At 43.9% G+C, this 21,589-nt stretch overlaps 1 protein-coding gene across 1 annotated transcript in view; it reads right to left on the reverse strand.

Moving 5' to 3' along the window:
• Positions 1-3,703: 3,703 nt before the first annotated feature.
• LOC126474142 (transcription factor Sp8) overlaps positions 3,704-21,589 on the reverse strand; it is a 225,387-nt gene continuing 207,501 nt past the window's right edge. Inside the window, exon 6 of the mRNA XM_050101595.1 lies at positions 3,704-9,215. Within this exon, the coding sequence (XP_049957552.1) occupies positions 8,847-9,215 (369 nt within the window). The 3' untranslated portion in view covers positions 3,704-8,846. The remainder of the gene's footprint in view (positions 9,216-21,589) is intronic.

A 21,589-nucleotide genomic window follows, 5' to 3' on the forward strand; every position in this document is an offset into this window, starting at 1 on the left:
TGACGTAAATACTTGTGCAACGTTGTTCAGTACACCGGCCTCAATCACCAAAAGAAGTAGCTGTACTTATACACGCTACACGCTGTATAGAAGGCTTTTGAAAGAAATGTGGAGGATCTGCGACAGACTACCCCTTTGGGAAGGAAAAACAAAGAGATTTGAGAAATCCATATCCTGGAAATTACGATTTTCATCTTTGAGGCCATTTTATTCGTACCATGCTTAATCGCGTCACAGCAGACGACTCGATCTCATTCGCTGTCAAACACTGGAAGTGGGCTGCAGTAACTGACATTTCGTAATCCCACAGGCATTTCTTCCGTCACGAAGTGAAGATGCGTGTCACCTGTACGGCGTCACTGATAAGCGGTGATTCCTTGGAGGACAAGGAACAAATGCGGTGCAATGAAAAGAACAGCTGTCACTATGGGAACAGTATCATCCTCCTCTGATATGCACCGTACACAGAAGGCCTCTACTATGAAAACCACGTGTTTCTGGACCTATGTACATTGTATCGTGTTTATTCCTTTCCATCTCCTGGATAGTCTCTCGCACTTTGTCCCCACTGTGTGAAATCAGGCTCCATAATCATACATATTATAAAAATGTATGTATATATGAAAGTTTGTGTGTGTGTGTGTGTGTGTGCCAAAATGTTCAAATGTGTGTGTATTTCTAAGGGACCAAACTGCTGAGGTCATCGGTCCCTTGACTTAAACACTACTAAAAGTATCTTATGCTAAGAACGACACACACGCGCATACCCGAGGAAGGATTCGAACCTCCGGCGGGAGTGGCCGTGCAATCCGTGACACGGTGCCTCCAACCACGCGGCCATTCCCCGCGGCAGTGTGTGTTAGTCATCCCCTTCTAAACCACTGGACCAATTTCAACCAAATTTGTTACACGTATCCTTCACTGTCAGGCAACAGTCACTGTGGCAGTAAGAACCATCTATCATAGTTCAGGAAATATGATGTCATAAACGCTGAGATTCTTTCAAATCTGCCGCTTTATGCGTGACATTTAAATTTATTACTTCTTTGTTGCTAAGTACACTCGTAACGTATTTAACTGGCAGTATCCGCTGACTGTATCCACATTATTGTGCGACACATAGTTCAAGAGATATGAGATCTGCTCAAAAAATTCCAGAACATTCGTAATTTCGCGTCAATGGTGCCTTGGAGTGAAATGCGGTTGGCATCCCTGCGCACGCCTGTGTTTAATGTGTGACTGCCGGAAGTTTCATAGTTGTATGTCTGTTAGTTATTGTTCTAAATCAAATGTGTGTGAATCCCTAAGGGAACAAACGGCTGAGGTCATCGGTCCCTAGACTTACACACTACTTAAACTAACTTATGCTAAGAAAAACGCACACACCCATGCCCGAGGGAGGACTCTAACCTCCGGCGGGAGGGGATGCGCAATGCGTGATATGGCGCCTCAAACCACGCGTCCACTCCGCGCGGCAGTTATTGTTCAGTGGCGTATTGAGCAGAACGTTTTTTCGCATTCTTTGCGAATTTAGAGACGGAAGAGCAAGAGGATCAACGTGTCGTCATTAAATTTAGCGTTAAACTGAAGTAAACCTTACAAACACATATCAAATGATGCTAGTTGCCTACGATGATGGGTTCTTACGTTCTACTCGGTGTTACGAATGGTTCACACGGTTTAAAAATGATAGGACGGAAGTTAAAGGTGATCGTCGTTCAGGACACCCTTCGACGTCTACCCACGACGTTCATCTCAGGAAAGTCAACGAAATTGTGCAACCCAACCGCAGACTGACTGTCCGAGAGACTTAAGAATAATATAACATTTCAGTTGGATCATGTCTTGTAATCCTGATACAGCATCTTGGAATACATCGTGTTGCCGTCAAGTTCGTCCCAAGGCTCATGAGGCAAGACCAGAAAGACCTTCGCCTCACAGTCTGTGAAGAGCTTTTCGATCGCGCAAATAAGGACGTGATGTTCCTTAAGAGAATCATAACTGGTGATAAGACGTGGGTCTACAGTTATGATCTCGAGAACAAGGTTCAATCTTCACAACGGGTCGGAAAAAGTTTTCCAAGATCAAAAAAGGTCGTCAGGTCAGGTCAGATTCCAAAACCATGCTGATGGTTTTCTTTGACTTTGAAGGACCAGTTCATCAAAAATTCGTGTGACAGGGACAAAATGTTAACCGGTGGTACTATAGGGATATGACGTCTGCGAGAAATCGTGTGAAGCCGGATATGTGGCGAGACAATTCATGACTCTTGCATCTCGATACCACACGCGCTCATTCATCCCTGTTGTTGCGTGACTATTAAACAAAAAACCAAATCACTGTGTTGCTTCATCCTCCGTACTCTCCAGAACTGTCCCCTGTAGACTCTTTTTTATTTCCAAAATTCAAAACCCGGTTGAAAGGACGAGGATTTGCAACGAAAGACGAGATAAAAGAAAATTCGGCGCGTTGTCACGGTACGCGTGGTTCACCCCCGTCGGAGGTTCGAGACCTCCCTCGGCCATGGGTGTGTGTGTTGTCCTTAACGTAAGTTAGTTTAAGATTACGTAGTGAGTCGCAATAGTAGAGAATAAATGTGCTAAAGCTTCATATGAGATGCGGTATTTTTTTACGTATCTCAGTGTTTGTGACATTATAAGAGGTCTGTTAAAAAAATTCCGCAACTTTGTACACAAAATTTTCCTACGTTTATCTTTTACTCGTTGTACGTGGTCTTCTTCTAGGTACTATCCTCCACTGATGACTTCAGCTGATTGGTCCCATAGTAACTTACCACCACCAAAAGAAAATTCGCAGCATCTTGGCGCGGTCCAGCAAGAGGCGTACCAAGGCTGTTTCTGGAAGTATAAACGTGTTTGGAGAGGTGTTATCAACTGTGGAGGAGAGTATTTAGAAGGGGACCATGCAAAAAAGGTAAAAGGTAAAAGTAGGAAAATTTTGTGGACGAAGTTCCGGAATTTTTTAAACAGACCTCTTATAACGTCATAAACACTGAGATACGTGAAAAAAAAAAAATGCCGCATCTTACATGAAGTTTCTTTTACATTTATTCTTTACCATTGCGACACTCTTACAGTCGAGTCAGCTTAAGCAAATTCCTGATCCCGGCGGCGCTTTTGTTAGCTTTCAACTGTGGAGCGCAAACGGCTTTAAGCGAAAACCGTAGCCGAGTTGTGAAGAGGCGTTGCCATAGAGATATTTGCACAATCGCGTTGTAGACACGCGAAGCAGCTGCCCCAGCGTATAGAAACTGTCCAGAATCATGTTTCTTGAACTGAATACTGTACTTATATACTTGAACATTACGCATACTTTTTTCTGCGAGTGTTTCATGACTTCGAAGGTGTTACCACGAATACATGGATATTAATTTTTTTCTGTGTTTCCCTACGAACACAGCTCACTCATTGTGTACGTTTGTGATAGGAAACTGGTAAAATTGACGCCAGGCTGTGCCGGGTGTGTCAACTAGCGTAGAAATAAATAGTTAGTGCTAGAATGCAGACCAAGTCTTTTTCAAATTATGTAAGCATCATAAACAAAATTTAAAAAACAACAACGCTGTTTTTCTTGAACATCTTGACTAAACGGTGAAAAGTTTGAAAAAAAATCTGTATCAGGGGAAAATGGAAGGAACTGCTTCGTATCGTTTAGGAGTCAATAAGACAATGCGTACAACAAATTTTGTATTCTTCCCTCAAGTTATTTTATTTGTGAAAACATCAGCTCACTTTCAGTTACATTAATTCATTTGCAAGAAGCAATACAAAAATTTTGTCATTCTTTCTTTTTTAAAATTAAATAATTTTTTTTTCAAGCGGGAGTTGTCCCTCTACAAGTGCAGCAAAAAGCTGCAGGCTTCTGCTGCCGCTTTTTTTCTGATATGTGAAACTGGTTTGTGTCTGTCGGGTACATAAGACCAAATACTGTGAGATATTTGCAGGAAATCAGATACATATATATACAGATACATAATGTCACATACACACATTTAGTAGTAGTAGTAGGAGGGGGCTGAATCGACGTGCACCTTTCAAAAATATTCACAGTTCAGCTTATGACTCAAGCCCATATTGGTCTTCTCATTAAATTCGTAATTACTATTATTATATAATATATAGCATACGTATAATACAAGTTAATTATAATATGTATAGTATGTACATGACAGAAACTCTTTTTCAAATAATTCAGTAGTCTGTGAAAGCTGCAGTGTTAATCTTCCATGCAAAGCGTATCTCTTTGGCAGAGATATGTTAGCCCATCACGCACCCTTGCTCGCCCAGTTGCCTAGACTGCCAGGTGAAACTTCCAGAATCACTTCCGACAGCAAAACCTCTCTCTCCTCACTTCCACCTCAACAGCATCCACGAGGTCAGCTGCTAAACTACACAAGCCTTTCATTCTTTCTTGCACACGACACTGCGATTTCGTGAAAAGGGCACTATTCGCCTAGCGAACGTCTTTTATGTGAAATACTAAACCAATGATAATGTCTTAGTTGAAAAGTTACTTTAGCTGTACACTACTATTCGGTCAGGTATTAACCCAGGATGTTTCACTGATGTAATAATTTAGTTTTGGGAGAAATGTGCTCGACTGGCTGAGGATCTGATGAGACTATTTCATAAGAACTTGAGTCACATAAGGACATTATTATTCAAGTCAGTCACAAGAAATTTAAATTTCGTCTGCGTTCGTTACGTCGAACGACAAAAAAGTGTAACTTCTTAAATTGTTAGCTGAGAAGTAATGGTGGAAATGAACAGTGGTCAAATCTACTACCAGCGGTGTATTTTTTATCACATCAGCTCCACTAAGTTACGTCCTTTGCTTCTGTAATTATCGACAGGTATAGCTCTTTCGGCGACAACACAGTAAACACGGAAAAGTTGCGTCACATCACATTGTTTCAGCTTCACTTTCGATACAGGAATCTCATTTTAATGCCTAATAGGGTAGTGTGGAATCTAAGCATTGCGTTCTACGCAACAACTCAATATTTTTGTTTCGTGCTTACGCCACCATGGTTTCCTTAGCTGCCTATTTACGCTTCAAAGCAGGACTCAGATCTTGGATCTGCCAACATCTCCCTCCTACTTTTCGAAGACGGTTATGAAACCAACGCAGCACACATGTCGTTTCCTAACAGTCCTGTTCACGTCTGACCAAGAGATTTACTCTCTCTAAATACTTCACCCAGTGAACTTTAATTTAGTCCTGAAACTTGTAGCGGTAGAGGAATTTCATAGCGCATTTTGGTCATTTTTAGAGTCAATAAGAATGTGTGGTATCAATAGCTATCCTTCCTGATTGTGACGTAAAGTAACGTATAAAGCTGTACATTAACGAAAACGTCTCCATCAATGATCAACTTCTCGTGGTTTGCATTAACAATCATGTAAAATTTTTTGAAGGACATTATATTCTCTGTTAAATGTGGAGACTATTTATTTCACAATTACAATTTCGGCCTTGAGACCATTATCAATAGTACTTTAAGACCATTATCAAGCGTACTGCAAAAGATTTTGCTTCAACACCTGTCAGACTTTAAAATCCCATCCGATATGTATAAACGTGATCGTTTTTCTCCGTTTATTGTTATTTAATCCACTGACAGCCCACCCTTCCGCCCATATGGGGCGAGGGGTGGGCTGTCAGTGGTACTACATTCCGCTCATCAGCCATGAGAGTTTTTTAAGAAATATATGAAAGACGTGAAGAAAAAACACGTTAGGGCTGTTTTTTAATTTAAAATCAAAGACTGACGTCTAGGAAACGAAAATGTATCCATTTTAAAACCACATGGCAAAATGATGAAATTCTTCGGAGAAAAAGCACTGAAGCACTGCACTGAAAAAGCTGAAGGACCTGCACTGTGAGCTATCTCTGAAGGAGAGAATATGTCCCTCAAGATTGAGACGTGTGGGCAGAAACGATAGGGGTCTGTCAGGCCGGAAAATTATAGATATGGAGGTGGGTGGGTAGAGGGAAAACAGGAGGTGGAAAATACATATAGTGGGGAGGTGTTTGGTGTGTGGACAAGGTAGTGGTAACAAGAGGAAAAGGGCGGGGATGAATAGAGAGGGAAAAGGAGAAAGGAGCCATGATGTAGAGCTGGATAGTTGGGAAAGAGGTAAAGATTATATCAGGAATAAATTTCCCAGCGGATCTCATTTTCCGGGAGAGGGGGTTGGTTCATGTTGCGTTGGGAGAAGATATGTAGTCTATCGGACGGTGGGACGTGTTGATAAAGGCGCGGCAGCATACCAGGGTTGCTGATCAGAAGGTACACAATGTCGGTTATAGCTTGCGAATAGAATAGGAATGCAGAGGTGTTCAATGTGGATGCGGAGTGGTGGAAATTTGATGCGATAGTAGAGCATCCATGTGGAGGAAGTTAAACAGAGGTGGAAGGCAAGACAGAGAGCATGGTGTTCGAGGATTTGAAGGGAACTTTGGCGGGATGCAGATCCATGTAACATTTGCATAGCAGAGGATAGGTCGGATCGAGTTTTTATAAGTGTGGAGAATTGTTGGAGAGGTTGTAATCCGCAAGTTAGAAGTTTTCGTAGTTTTAGTATGTTGTGGGCTTTCAGTTGGATGGCTAGTAGGTGAGGTTTCCTTGTCAGTTACCGGTCGAGTAGCCTATCAGCCCAAGATATTTCAGTGTGCTAGTTAACTACTGGCTGAGTTTTACAGGGTTTACCTTACGAAGCCCTTGTTTACACCAGGAGTCAAACTGATTGAGGTGAATTTGGAGCGATCTTTGCGATTTCTTTAGTTTAGGGTAGAGGGCAAGAAAAGCAGTGTTATCGCAATATTGAAGGAAGTGGATTGATGGAGGTGTTTTTGGAATATCGAAGTGTAGAGGAAAGAGGGCAGAGCCTTGCACTCCTGCAGTGAGTTGGAAAGTACGGGAACTGATATTGTTAACAGTGACAAAGGAAGGTCGATTAGATAAAACAGATTCAGTAAGGCGGAAATGGTTACCCGGAAGTGCATGCTTCTGGAGTTTGAAAAGGAGACCAGAGTGCCATACATGGTCATAGGCTTTGTCTAGGTCGAGGGAGCCAAAAATAGCGTATTAACGGGAGTTGAGCTGGCTGGACAGGAGATGGGAGTGGTGCAGAGCTGGTCATCAGAGGAGAGATTGGGACGGAAGCAACACTGGTTAACAGTAGGAGGCGATGTTGGTTCAGGTGTAATGGTTGCGTCGGGAGATCACTTATTCGAAGATCTTGCTAAAGAGTGAGGTGAGGCACGTGGGACGATAGGTGGAAGTATCAGTAGGAGCCTGGATTTTGGGAGGTTTCCATAGGTGAAGATAGTAATTTGTGGAGAGGATAGCGGGGGGAAGGATTTCAAGGGTGACTAAAAAGGACAGGGGTATTCTTTGAGGTGGCATGTCATCGTCAGAACTGAGAGTTTTCAGCGTAAGAAGAACTGAACGAATGTAAAATACTGCACATCATGAGAGGATGTAAATTAATGAGTCATTGGCAATGTTAACGCTTAACAGATATCGCAATAAAGTTATCTCCTTAGACACAATTAACTGCGATTAGTGTTAAGAATATTTACATTGGCAATAGTTCATGTAATTTACATCATTTCACGATGTGTAGAGTGTCACTCTCGTTCAATACCCCTCTATTCTTACCTTGAAAAGGTGCAATTCTATGACATGTTAGGTCCATCAGTGCTTTTTCTTACTTACGCCTTGAGAAAGTACGAAGTACTATAAACGGGAAACACGATTACTTGGTGAACAACAAAGTGATCAAAGACAGGCGGTTCTACACATTATACTGTGACCATAAGTGAATTCTTCTATTCAGTAGGTAGCGATGACCCATTTCTCCTGAGGTAATTGCAATACATTCTGTAGCACTGTTACATTCAGGGCGTGTGCTGGCCAGGGACTGGAACCTACATTATCATGTTTTGAAACTTCCTGGCAGATTAAAACTGAGTGCCGGACCGAGACGCGAACTCGAGATCTTTGCCTTTCGCAGGCAAGTGCTCTCTAGGTTAGCAGGAGAGCTTCTGTGAAGTTTGGAACGTAGGAGATGAGCAGCTGGCAGAAGTAAAGCTGTGAGGAGGGGGCGTGAGTCGTGCTTGGGTAGCTCATTGGCAGAGCACTTGCAAAGATCCCGAGTTCGAGTCTCGGTAGTTTTAATCTGCCAGGAAGTTTCATATCAGCGCACACTCCACTGCAGAGTGAAAATCTCATTCTGGATTATAATGTTTTGCAGACAATGGTATTACTGAGCTGTCTGAGATGTCACTCCAACTCCTGCACTACTGCTACGAAATCAATCGGACTCTTCCCAAAAGTCTCAGTCTTCACCGATTCAGTATAAATAGTAAGTGAAAAATTGTCCCGTGTAAATGACGGTTGACAATAGATGTAAAGTTACCATTAGATCAGTTCTGATTATAGCTGCAGACGTGGTACGATGGAAATGTTGTACAGTTTGGCGTTTCGGACGTAACTTGTGTGTTGATGTAATGTAGACAACCGCGATTCTGTTCCATTATTCGATTATCTCAAAGACGATCGAAGGTCCGCAAAGGAGGAATACCAGACATGTCTGATTTGGATTTGTGTACTCGGTAATCGGCTGGCGCCGGAGCACAGCGGCAAACGTCGGATCGGACACTGACGCCGGAGGCGGCGGTGTCTCGTGCGGGCGTTTTCCCCGGCAGTGGGCGTCGGCGGGCAGCGGTGCTGGGAGGCCGGGCGTCGTGTCCGGGGCGGGGTCCGGCGGCTGCTAGTGGTGGTAGGGCGGGTACAGCAGCGCGGGACCCCACCGGGCTCAGACCAGCCCCGGCGGCTTGACGTCATCGAGCGGGGGCGTGTGCGCCACGGACGCGGGCGACGCCGCCGGCTGCGACGCGCCGTCCTCCGAGTCGGAGCACGACTCGGAGCTGCCCTTCTTGGAGCCGGAGCCGGAGCCGCCGCCGTTGTGCGTCTTCACGTGCTTGGCCAGGTGGTCGGAGCGCATGAAGCGCTTGTTGCACACGGGGCACGCGAAGCGCTTCTCGCCCGTGTGCGTGCGCAGGTGGCGCTGCAGCTCGTCGGAGCGCGTGAAGCGCTTGCCGCAGAAGAGCCAGTTGCACACGAACGGCCGCTCCCCCGTGTGCCAGCGCAAGTGCGCCTTCAGGTGCGAGGTCTTGCCGTACACCTGCAACAGCGAGCGCGCCTCTTTTACACACGGCAGCTTGAAGGCGACTTTAATAAGAAATAAATTATATTGTGAAGGCGCTGTAGCACCAGACAAAGACCTGCAATATCTAAGTCTGCAGAGGCTTTCGTGGCCGTTGTCATTGAAAGTAAAATCTGCTAAGAGATCAGGATGCTTTACGTCCCCCTTGAAACTTCTTCTCCGAAATTCGAAGTTTCGGTCCCTTCCGCTTCGATCCTCGTCAGGAGTTTTCTGGCGCTTCTGGGTGACCGGACAAAATTGGAAACTAATGCAGTGATGACTCATAAAACTGTGTATTTCTGCACTTTTTCCGAAGAAATGGAACTGATGGACAAAATTCTTCATAGAATGGCATGATGGAACCAATCAAAGATCTTACACTGAGGTGACAAATGTAAAAGGGTAGCGAAATGTACCGGGTGATCAAAAAGTCAGTATAAATTTGAAAACTTAATAAACCACGGAATAATGTAGATAGAGAGGTAAAAATTGACACACGTGCTTGGAATGACATGGGGTTGATCTCCCAGTACATGTAGAGATGGTGGTAGTGGCGTGTACAAAATGTATAAAAGGGCAGTACATTGGCGGAAAAGTCATTTGTATTCGGGCGAAAAGGTATCCGACGTCATTATGACCGCACGACGGGAATTGACTTTAAACGCGGAATTGTAGCTGGAGCTTGATGCATACCACATTAAATTTCGGAAATCGTTAGAGAATTCAATATTCAGAGATCCACAGTGTCAAGGGTGCGCCGAGGATACGAAAGTTCAGACATCACCTCACACTACGGGCAACGCAGTGGCCGACGGCCTTCACTCAACGACCGTGATCAGCGGCGTTTTTGCAGAGATGTTAGTGCTAACAGACAAGCAGCTCTGCGTAAAATAATCGCAGATGTCAATGTGGGACGTACGTCGAACGTATCCATTAGCACAGTACGGCGAAATTTTGCGTAATGGGCTATGGAACCAGACGGCGGACGCGAGTGCCTTCCCTAACAGCACGACATCGCCTGTAGCGCTTTTCCTGCACTCGTGACCAAATGGGGACTGAAGACTGTGGCCTTGTTACAGAGTCCTGATGTCAGTGGGTAAGAGCTGACGTTAGGTTTCGAGTGGGGCAAGTTCTCAAGAAGGCACCGTGCAAGCTGTTCTTGGCTCCATAATGTTATGGCCTGTGTTTTCACGGAATAGACTGGCTGCTCTGGACCTACTGAACTGATCATTGACAGGAAGTGGTTATGTTCGGCTACTTGGAGACCATTTCCAGCTATTCGTGGACTTTATGTACCCAAAAAACGATGGAATTTTGGTGGATGACCATGTGCCTTGCCAACAGCCCACAATTGTTCGTGAGTGGTTTGAAGAATATTGTGGACAGTTAGAACGAAAGATTTTGCGGCCAGATCGACCGACAAAAACCCTGTCGAACATTTACGGGAGATAATCGAGAGTTTAGTGCGTGCACTGAATTCTTCACTGGCAGCACTTTCACAATTATGAACTGCTATAGGGGAAGGGTGGCTCAATATTTCTGCAGAGGACTTCCACTGAGTTGTTGAGTCCATCCCACGTCCACCTGCTGCACTACTCCGGGCAAGAGGAGGTCCGACATGATATTAGCAGGTATCTCATCACTTACGTCACCTCAGATAAACAGTTTCGATCCAGCGACCATTTTCACTTCACATATTAAGGTAAATCAAGGTCAAGGGAAGTTCCTCGGCACAAATACAGTACTGTTTTCGGTTGCAGCAGATGTGACAAACACATTCGCATACAACGGAAAACATTTATGTATTTGCCGCGAAGAAACTTTCCTTCAACCAGATGTAAAGTTAAGCCGTTACTTCAAGTTGGTCTTGTCACCGAGTTTCGTTGTCTACGAATAAATAAATATACAGTCTTTCCCTGATTACAAAAATTTATTTCTAAGAAGCTACGTTTCGTACAGCTATGCAGCTTGTTGCGAATGGAAATTTTGTAGATCCGCTTGTACATGTGCTTTGATTCTCTCCACAAAGGGTATGGGGTCGTGGTTGTAAAAGTCAGTATGTTGAATCAACCACTTACATGCAGGGTAAGAAACACTAGAATTACGCGTTTTGAAGGTCAAGCCCTCATCGTCAGAATTAATGTTCAAGGATCTCTAAAAACGACCAGCGTAAACAAGAGCAATAAAAATAAAATGTCGTGGCTACTTCCCTTGCAGCCGTGTCTTGTTAAGATATACAACAACTGATAAACTGGATCAATGTTGTCCATGGGTATTGGCGGGGTCACACCGTCTTCTACATGTGTCCTGACACCTCAGTTACGGCAGTTTCAACTGCGGCGCACCGCCACGCAGGCAGTTTATTTGTTCGCCAGTTCTTGGATGAAACCTTTCCGCCACGCGGGATTAGCCGAGCGGTTTAAGACGCTGCAGCCACGGTCTGTGCGGCTGGTTCGAGTCCTCCCTCGGGCATGGGTGTGTGTGTTTGTCCTTAGGATAATTTAGGTTAAGTAGTGTGTAAGCTCAAGGACTGATTACCTTAGCAGTCAAGTCCCATACGACTTCACACACATTTTTTTGAAACCTTTCCAGGCAGATCGGTAGAGACGGGCCATCGTGTTCGCCACGTTCACCAGACATTTCACCACTTACTAACGTTCTAACTCTTACGGCGCGAATACGAGATGCTGTAGAGGCGGGAACGGGACAGATGTTGATAAACACATAGAGAAAAGTTGAATACCGCGTACGTTCTGAGAGCAACAAACGGAGAGAATGTGGAATTGTATCCTGGGTTAAGCTACCATTTGCAACAAACCACATAACAACATCTAATAATTTTTGTAATTGAGGAAAGACTTCACGCCCATCCTCCAAGTTTGATTGGTTACATTATGCCGTTCTTTAAACACATAACAGCTGTGTTGTACTGTTTACAGAAAATATTTTAAATAAAATTCGTCCGGTTACATTGGTTAGGTCATAATAGCTGATAGCAAGAGAGGGAGAATGTTGCCAACATACGGGCGCTTAAGGGCAATTGACGTTTTTCGATTGGCTAGCACACCGCTGTCATTGGTGGAAGGGAGACGGCGCGTACTTCTTTCCCTTCCGGTCTGTAAGGCTGCAACACTGCAGAAATAAAAGTTGTTTGCAACAAATCAATATGCTACTGCTCGCCTGAAAACTGTTCCAGTAGTCCACCCTGGATTACTGTTGTCTTGCCGACAAGGTGGTTCCTTGGTAATTGTTTCCATTTCACTGCTGTTGGTGGGCCATCGTCATTGGGTAGGCACTAATCGCTGGAGGCGAAAGAGAGGGAGAATGCTGCCGAAATATCATAGTTATTTTGCCGCCATCTTGATAGTTTATATACTTCGCGCACCTTGACTAGGCATTTACTTTCTTGATAGCATGAAGATATCTCTAAGAATGACCGTAATTTCTACACAGGTGGTAGCTACATACTTTTGGCCCGTGGCTTCTCGCCATTAAGGAAGTAACTAACAGAAGTAAGGAAGATTAGGATTTCACGCCCCGTCGACGACGGCGTCATTAGAGAAGGAACGCAAACACCGATTGGGGCAAGGAAATCGGCTGTTCCGTTTCAAAGCAATCATTCGACTTACACGATTTAGGGAAATTAAGGAAAAACCAAATCTGTGTTGGATAACCGGGATTGGTTCCCGCGTCCTCTCGAGTACGAGTCCACCGTCTTTACATTGTATAAATACTGAAGTAGTAGGCCTATACCAATGACGATGGTCCATCAGTGATAATGTAAGAAGTTTTACCCAGTTCTCCACTTCTTCGTAAAGAGCACAGCAAAATGTGCTTTTAGAAGGGAACGCGACACAGGTTTCCGACAGTGTTAAGTCACCCAGACGAACACCAGAAGACTCCTGACGAAGATCCCAGCAGAGGCGACGAAACGTCGTGTTTTGGAGAAGTAGACTGAAGAGGAATGCGCCGCTGCCAAATCTCCCAGAAGAATTTACCTTCACCTGAAATATCGATCACGAAGTCAAGTATGTGATTAGCGAGTGTAGTGAGTTTCAGACTAACCGCCGCTCTCCTGTGTGCCAACGCAAGTGCGCCTTGAGGTGCGACGTCTTGCCGTACACCTGCAACACACGCGCCATCCTCTCAATATCGTGGCGTTACAAGGGCTTCAGAAATGCAGTGAAGGCGCTCTAGTGCCAAACAAACACTAAAATATCGCTCACAAAGTCATGGGCATGTATGACTGGTATGGTACTAGTGACGGTGAATTATGTATTTGACATCTACATTATACAAATACGCCACAGGGCACGGTAGAATGCACAGTGGAGGCTACTTCGCACCATTATATTAAATATCGAGATTTTACAAAAACTTTATAGATGTAGGACGACACTGCAATGGCAAACAAGCACAAAAATAACGGTCACATGCCCTTTAGGACTGATACCCTATTGACGATGGGACATTCTGTAAGTGACATCTACATTTACACAAATACGCTACAAGCCACTGTATATTGTATTTTGTATCATTATATTAAAAATCGAGGTTTTAAAAGACATTATAAATATAGTGGAGACGCTATAGTTACAAAGTAATACTATAAATTGGGCACAACTTCATGCATTTCTACTACGACGTTAGTGACAGTTGATTATGTAATTGACATCAACATCTACACAAACACGCAACAAGCAGCTGTAGACTACGCAGCGAAGAGTATTTTGGACATGTTCCCTGTAAAAGTGATCGACAGATAAATAAAAGTACTACCAACGTTTGCACATGGGGCACTAGAAAAATTACCGACTGCGTCCCTACGACGATCAGTTCCTTCACCAATAATTATTAATTTTATTTTATCTTTTTACAAATCAATAGTCACTCAAATAACTAAAGGGAATACAGCCGCGTGACGTCTTCGACATGTGCACACTCCGTGATTTTCAAGGTACAAATGGAACAAGGAAGCTTTCCCTCCCACACAACTTACTTGCTATATTTGTGCCTTGAAAATGAAAGTATGCCATGTGGAAATATCGGCGGTTGCTGAAGTCGTCACCAGGCCGTGTTCCCATAAGCTATTTGAACATCTTACATGCCGCGAAAAACTAAGGTTTCAGATCAATGGTTATTTCTATTCGTTCACCCAATTACGAGCCTATTAATTTTCATTTTATATTCTCTCCTCTTCTTCGTCTAGAACTGCTGGAGAATTCTGTTACTGTACCCTTAGTGAAAATAATTCAAGGCAATTTATTTACACATTCTCTACTGAAAAAAGTTGAGCTGTAATTCTGTCTTCGACCTTCTAGCTGTCTCTCTATAACTGAAGAGCTCTTAGACATACAATAAAAAATCCTGTAAGCCTCTACGCATCGTTGTTCTTGCCAGATTCTGCACCTTAATGACCCCACACAGCTGTTGGATATGTATCGGAAGTAAAATTCTTGCGTCGTGTGCTTGTTTCGTTAAGAAAATGTGTCATATGTTGTCCAACCAACCAATGAAGACTCGCTTAAACACTGTAAAAACGTTGTCATAGCAGTGTGTCTACTTCAGGAAATGAATATGTTATTGTAGAAAGTACATTTTCTAATTGCTATATGAAATCTCTGCATGCTGTTAGCTCTTGTTCTGTCGGATTCAACCCCAGTGACACTTTCGGACCATATCACCTATTACTATAGCATAAGGGGCAACCAATTGAAAACGAAACAAATGGAAAAAATTTAATAAATAGCTTATTGTTTCAAATGTAATCGCAATAACCACTTTCAGTCCATGTTACCTATTATTATAATATAAGGGGCAACCAAATGAAAACGAGACAGTTGGGAAAAGGGTAATAAATTGTTTAATGTTACAAACATAATCGTAGTAACTGTTAATACGTACATTTATCGACTTTGAGACACTATGGTCAACGTCTTCGTGCAAAAATGTTTACTGTTGTCTACGAAGCCATGATTATACGCAGGTGTGCACCCCTTCGTCTGAAGTAAATCGACGGCCACGAATGCTTTCTTGAAGGCTCCAAAAATACGGAAATCGCATGGGGCGAGATCAGGACTGAGTGGAGGATGTGTAAGCGTTTCCGCCGGCCGAGGTGGCCGAGCGGTTCTAGGCGCTACAGTCTGGAACCGCGCGACCGCAACGGTCGCAGGTTCGAATCCTGCCTCGGGCATGGATGTGTGTGATGTCCTTAGGTTAGTTAGGTTTAAATAGTTCTAAGTTCTAGGGGGCTGATGACCTCAGCAGTTAAGTCGCATAGTGCTCAGAGCCATTTGAACCATTTGTAAGGGCTTCCCAGAGAAACTTCTACAGCATATTCTAAACAGCCTGCGGACAAAACACCTGCCCTCATGTTGCCAAGGTTGTTTCGACGACGCTGCAGAAGTTTTGCTGGGGAGCTCATACTCATCCTCCATAGAATACCGATCTCCTTGTGATTTCTGCGTTATTGGAGCCATGAAGAAAGGCATTCGCGTCCGTCGATTTGTGTCGGGACGCCTGGATACGATCATGAAACCGTAAACATTTTTCCATGAAGGGGTTGATCGTCTTTTTGTCTCACAGTGGCATAAATGTACGTACCAAGAGTTATGGCGATTAATTTTTCCATCTGTGTCGTTTCCTGTTGACTGCCCTCAATATAATTAGACATCGTGTAACACAGAGATCCCAAGTATTTGTATCGAAAAGTTTCTAAGAAACGACTCCGATAGTACGTAAGCAGAGTCTGTTTGGACTTTTAAATTTCATTGTCTACCTGTAATACAGCTTATTGCATTGCAGTCTGCAGCAAGTTCGTTTTCTACATTTCTGCTGTTTCTGTAAACTTCACGGGAACAAATACTTGCTTGGTTCTGCGGTCATTTACTCGTTGAATTCTGTCGTTCCACAAGGCATCATCTCGGGACCTCTGTTGTAGCACACAATATGTTAGGTCTATACCTATTTTACAGCAGTGTACTAGTTAATGTAAGCAACGTTCCATGTTAAGCTAAGTTCTTACAAGGCAGCAGCATGCAGAGATTCTACCACTAAGCAAGGAAACCACCACTAGTTAGGGATTATAGAGAGCTACTAAGTGCAGGAAAGGAAGCAAACAACAGAGGTATGAGCACTGCAAGAGTAAGTGTTCCAAATATACTACAAAAGCGAAGGAGTGAGGGCGGATATTCGTGAATGAGTAACCGGTGATTTGCAGGGAGCTGTTATTGCAGCACTACGAGAGAGACAAAGCGGGGAGGAGCGCGTGTGTGTGTGTGTGTGTGTGTGTGTGTGTGTGTGTGTGTGTGTGTGCGTGTGTGTGTGCGTTCGTGTATGTGCGCGTGAGCGTGTGGAGGTGTCGACAGACAGCGTGAGCCTCCTGGGAGGTGCATTGGTCTGGACTGGGTGCTTACCTTGTCGCATCCCGGGATGTGGCAGCTGTGGAGGTTCGTGCCAGGGGGTTGGCACTGGAATGAAAAGAGAGGCGGGTATTAGTCTCCGAGCCGGGGAGCGGGGGCAGGAGGGCTACACTGCTGGCAACACCTCCGGCAAAACAAACCGGCAGACGGCGCCTGCAGCCGCTGCCGCTTGCCGGCTTGTCTTTGCCAGGAGTGTCTCTAGTGGTACGCTTAGGCAGTGACAAATCTCACACAAGTCAAATCACTTTGCTCATTCGTCCAACTTGAATGACAGCGTGTCAGACATATGCAGGGAGTATCACAATAAGTAGCGAAGACTGGCACGAGTGGAAGTGTACGATAATACAAGCGGTAAAGTTCCAGTATCCATGGGCCCGCTACAGAGCCGGTTGCGAGATAATTGCGGATTTATCGTTACGAGCCACCACTGCCTTCACTATAAAGTATTATACTAGCAGTAAAGACGAATAGGGCACGTAAGCTTTTCGATTTTTATTGGGGTCAAATTTCACCCACAGACCATGGCTGAGGAATTTGGTTGATGCATGCTGGGACACCCACAGACGACATCTAATGCGCCGATATGGTCCAAGACAGACAGGTCAGGCAGGGTCTGTAATGTGGCCTGTGAGGTCATCTAACCTCGGCCCTTTGCATTTTTCTGTCTGGGTTCATCTCAAAAATGTACAGCACTCCAACTGATTCGGTTTAAGAAATGGAGCAGCGAAAGCGAATTGTATAGCCTTATCAAGCTTCACGAGATAATACGTGGGGTGCGGGGGCGGGGAGAGGGGGGGAGGGCGATACTAGCGTACAGTACATTGTAGCAGCTATCGCGCTGAAGTAGTATTGTAGTTCAATAATGCTTGAAAGTGTGGAGACCAGTTAAGTGAAGTATTAATCGAAACGTTCACATTTCAAATACGTTTGCATTTGGCAATATTTCCTCCGTCTCCGTAGCTGAATGGTCAGCGCACCTGACGTCAGCGCAAGACCCGAGTGTATTTCGCGGTATTGCGAAGGATTTTTTTCCTTGGTGGAAGAACCGGAAGAGGGAGCTACTTGAATGGTGAGAAGTATCGGCTCTAAGGTCTGACTATCCGACGACTGTCGCGAGAGCCCAGTGCCGCTTCATTCCACATCGGAATGACGTCACATGGAAGAGGATGACGTGGTGACGGGACCTGATTGCGGAATTACTAGTAAAGACAATATTTCTCGCTGCAGTCGTTGTAGGCTCGTAACCACACATTGTTTTTTTCTCGAAAACGGCTCTTTTGCAAGCCCATATATACTGGAACGATTTTGCTTCAATTATCGTGTGCTTTCATCAGTGTCATCTTTCGATGTTAATTATGGTACACCCTGTATATCCAGGATGATGAGCTCAACTATTTCACCTCAGATAACCTTTGGCTCGTTCAAGGAATTTACAATCTCTCTTCGCTGAAACGAACAGGGATTAGGGACTCATGAAACTGAAGCGACTTCGCAACTTCTTTAATCACCAAGGTAGAGCCATCAATTTTCTGTCTTAAAACGAGACACACGAATTTTTTGCCGTGCAACAGTAGATCTGCATGAGACAAATTCAATAACATATTTCATTGGTAAGTTTGACTAGAAAATACATTGAATATGAGGACTATTGTGCTGTCGTTGGGGCGTTCGAGTGGAACGCACTCAGGTAGCTCCATTCGCCACGGAAAGTAGCTCCACCTGTTAACTGCGTCGTCGAGATAAGAGATACTTTATCTGGCCGTAAATCAGTCTGAATGACTTTCGACTAAATAAAAAAAGAAAAAAAATAACAAAAAATATGTTTAAGCCTGTGTAAAGTCTAGCACTCAGTCATGACTTTACGTCTCAACCAGGCAGCGCATGTTTCCATGGAGAGGGGCGTGAACTTATAACGCCCTGACAAGCGGCCGCAACAACAGTACAAAATTCTCATGTTCGATATTTTTTGTTTTGCAATTTCTCGTAAGACACATAAAAGGTCAGTATCAGTGAATTTGTCTCATATAGATCTGCTATTCTGGTAGAAAAAAAATAGCGTTACATCTCGGTAATTAATGAAGCTCAGAAAACGGGATAGTCTTTTTCATGAGATCTTGCTCACTATCCATCTAGCTGAAAAGGGACTGCAGGTAACTTCGACGAGTCAAAAGCTATTTGAGGTGAAAATGTTAGACACCTCGCACTATAAATTACATTGCCAGAAATGAACACAATGGAAAATAAGAAATGGCAATATGCCTTTCAAACATTTACAAGAAATCAGTAATGCGACAAGAAATCGGCAATACGACAAGAAGGAACAAGATACAGAAACATAGTCAAGAAATAACATATACGTAAAGAATTTAGAAATACTCCTAAATATTACCAACCAGCTTGCAAGTCTACGTCACATCAAATCAAATGCAGTACACAGACTTTACCTATGAACGTTACTGATCCGTTACTACAGCATAGTAATAAGGTATCCTTTATTTCGGGCTAACACTCTGATATCTCCTTCTATGATTGCAAACTACCGTAATTATTATTACATGCACAATACACTACAGTTATCACTACCTTCATGCTCATTACGAATGACTTTTCCTTATGAGGTTGTCATCACTACAGTATCTCCAAACATGCCGATCAGAATGCAGGCTGCTTTTGTTTTTCAATTAACTTTCTCATAATTTCACCATATGCACAACCACACAAGTGGCGGTGTGCTGAGATCAACATCTCGGTAATTTAACAGTAATAAAATCCAAGCGCAAAGCATAGTATAAGCAGAAATTTTTTTTCTATGTATCATTAATTTGTTTTTAAAAATCTAAACACATTTTACAGTAACAAAGAAACATTAATCATGTGGGCTTACAAGCTCTGTACATGGGACAGTACTTTTATAATTTCAGCAAAAGGAGTGGTGTAGAGGGTTTAACGCTCCATCGAATACATGGTCGTTAGAGTCTAGTCTCGCAATCGACAAGGCTGGGACAGGACATATGGGATGATCATTTTGAGGGAACTGCCTTGACATGCGCCTAGATCTGGATGAACCGCAGTTCTCCCACACCCAAGTCCAATAACTTAGTAACAACGCCATCTCGGCCGATTATCTACAGAAGAAACCGTTGCAACTATTATCTTGCTGTAAATGGTTACTGAGACATCTGAACATCTGTTTAGTCTGGTTCTTTATTCTCAATTCTACATAACGCAGCTTGTTATTAATATGTTAATTAAGTAATGCAACATATATTTTCTCGGCCAGTTTCGATTGAAAATATGTGGCATTGTTGTGGGAGATCGTGTAATATTCCCGCTCCAGCCCATGTAGTTTCATCAAGTTCCGGTATGTGGCTGCGCTAACTAAGGTGTTTCCCAAGGGGAGAGCTGTGACTGGAAAACCAGAGCATCGCATATATTTATAAGCGCTTGCCGAATGTCTTCGGAGACCTGGCAGTGAACAAAAGCACGATGAGTCGTTGGGCGAGGTGCCTATCACCATCGCAACGACGCCGCTCAAACCCGTCCAGTCTCCAGGCTGCCGGCCTACCGCACACACTTGTGGCGCCTGCAACATTGGGAAGTGCCACAAAAATGCAAGCGAACGTTTGTTCTCCGTGACAAAACAAAGCCTCACATAACTCTGTCATAGCTCTGTCCACCCGAGAGGGGCTCACAAGACTTCAAGAGGCTGTCCTTCTAGATCGGCACTATACCCCGAATCTCGTACCTTCCGACTTGCATCTGTTTGGCCCAATGAAGGATACATTCCACAGGAAGCAGCAAGTGGATGATGGAGAAGTTACTGATGCAGCAGGACATTGGCTCCGACGTCGACCCGTACAGTGGTACCATGCTGCTATACAGTCCATCACAGTAAAGCGGCGTGAGACCGTCGCGTTGATCGGGGCTTGTATCGAAAAGTAGCCAAAAGTCTGGGGAATAATATGGTGTATTGGAAATCCAATCTGCTTTCAGAAAAGAAATGATTTGCATTATTTATTTAACGCCCCTCGTGCTATTGTGCGGCAGTTGATTCAGTTTTGTAACTAATATTTATGGTACGTAAACATCCTAGTTTTTTATGTTACGTGCAATACATTACTGAATATTTATTTTTATTTTGTGGCGTCTTAAGTTCATGTTTTTCATGTATCAAATTTGCATACGTGGCTGGAATGACTGGATAAATGTCTTTAACAAGTGGAATTAACGGAAATGTCTTTTTTCTGTTCATCATTGTCTGCTACAGATCTAACAAGATCTCTTCACCAAGATGAAGAAAACAATGAAAACATATTTCTGCTTTTGGATGGGATCAAGAGGAGATTAAAAGGTACAACGATGGAGTAGTTAACTTTCCTGGGTTGCGAATTTCACAGAATGTACTGTAAGGGTAGCCCGCATGTCCAATGGATGCTTCACTCTTTCAGTAAATCTCTCTCGAACCAAATTCGATAGTGAAACGAGATAAAGTAAATAAATATAAATGACGTGTGACTAGGGCCTCCCGTCGGGTAGACCGTTCGCCGGATGCAAGTCTTTCGATTTGACGCTACTTCGGAGACTTGCGCGTCGATTGGGACGAAATGATGGTAATTTGGACAACACAACACCCAGTCCCTTAGCGGAGAAAATCTCTGACGCAGCCGGGATTCGAACCCGGGCCCTTAGGATTGACATTCTGCCGCGCTGAGCACTTTTTTTTTCATTTTGTTCGTTGCTGATTGTTGTGTTTGGTCGTTGCGGACGTCTCGTGACATCCGTTCAAGTTCGTTGCTGATCCTTTCACTCACTTTTTTTATTACAGAGGCCAAGCAGCTCTCTGACCGAACACGCTGAGCTACCGTGCAAGCGCCACTCAGATACCGGGAGCGGACAGTGAAACAAGCTGATAAGCTGATTCCGTACAGGTTA

The sequence above is a fragment of the Schistocerca serialis genome, chromosome 1, assembly GCF_023864345.2.
Source record: "Schistocerca serialis cubense isolate TAMUIC-IGC-003099 chromosome 1, iqSchSeri2.2, whole genome shotgun sequence".
NCBI classification, from domain to species: Eukaryota; Metazoa; Arthropoda; class Insecta; order Orthoptera; family Acrididae; genus Schistocerca; species Schistocerca serialis.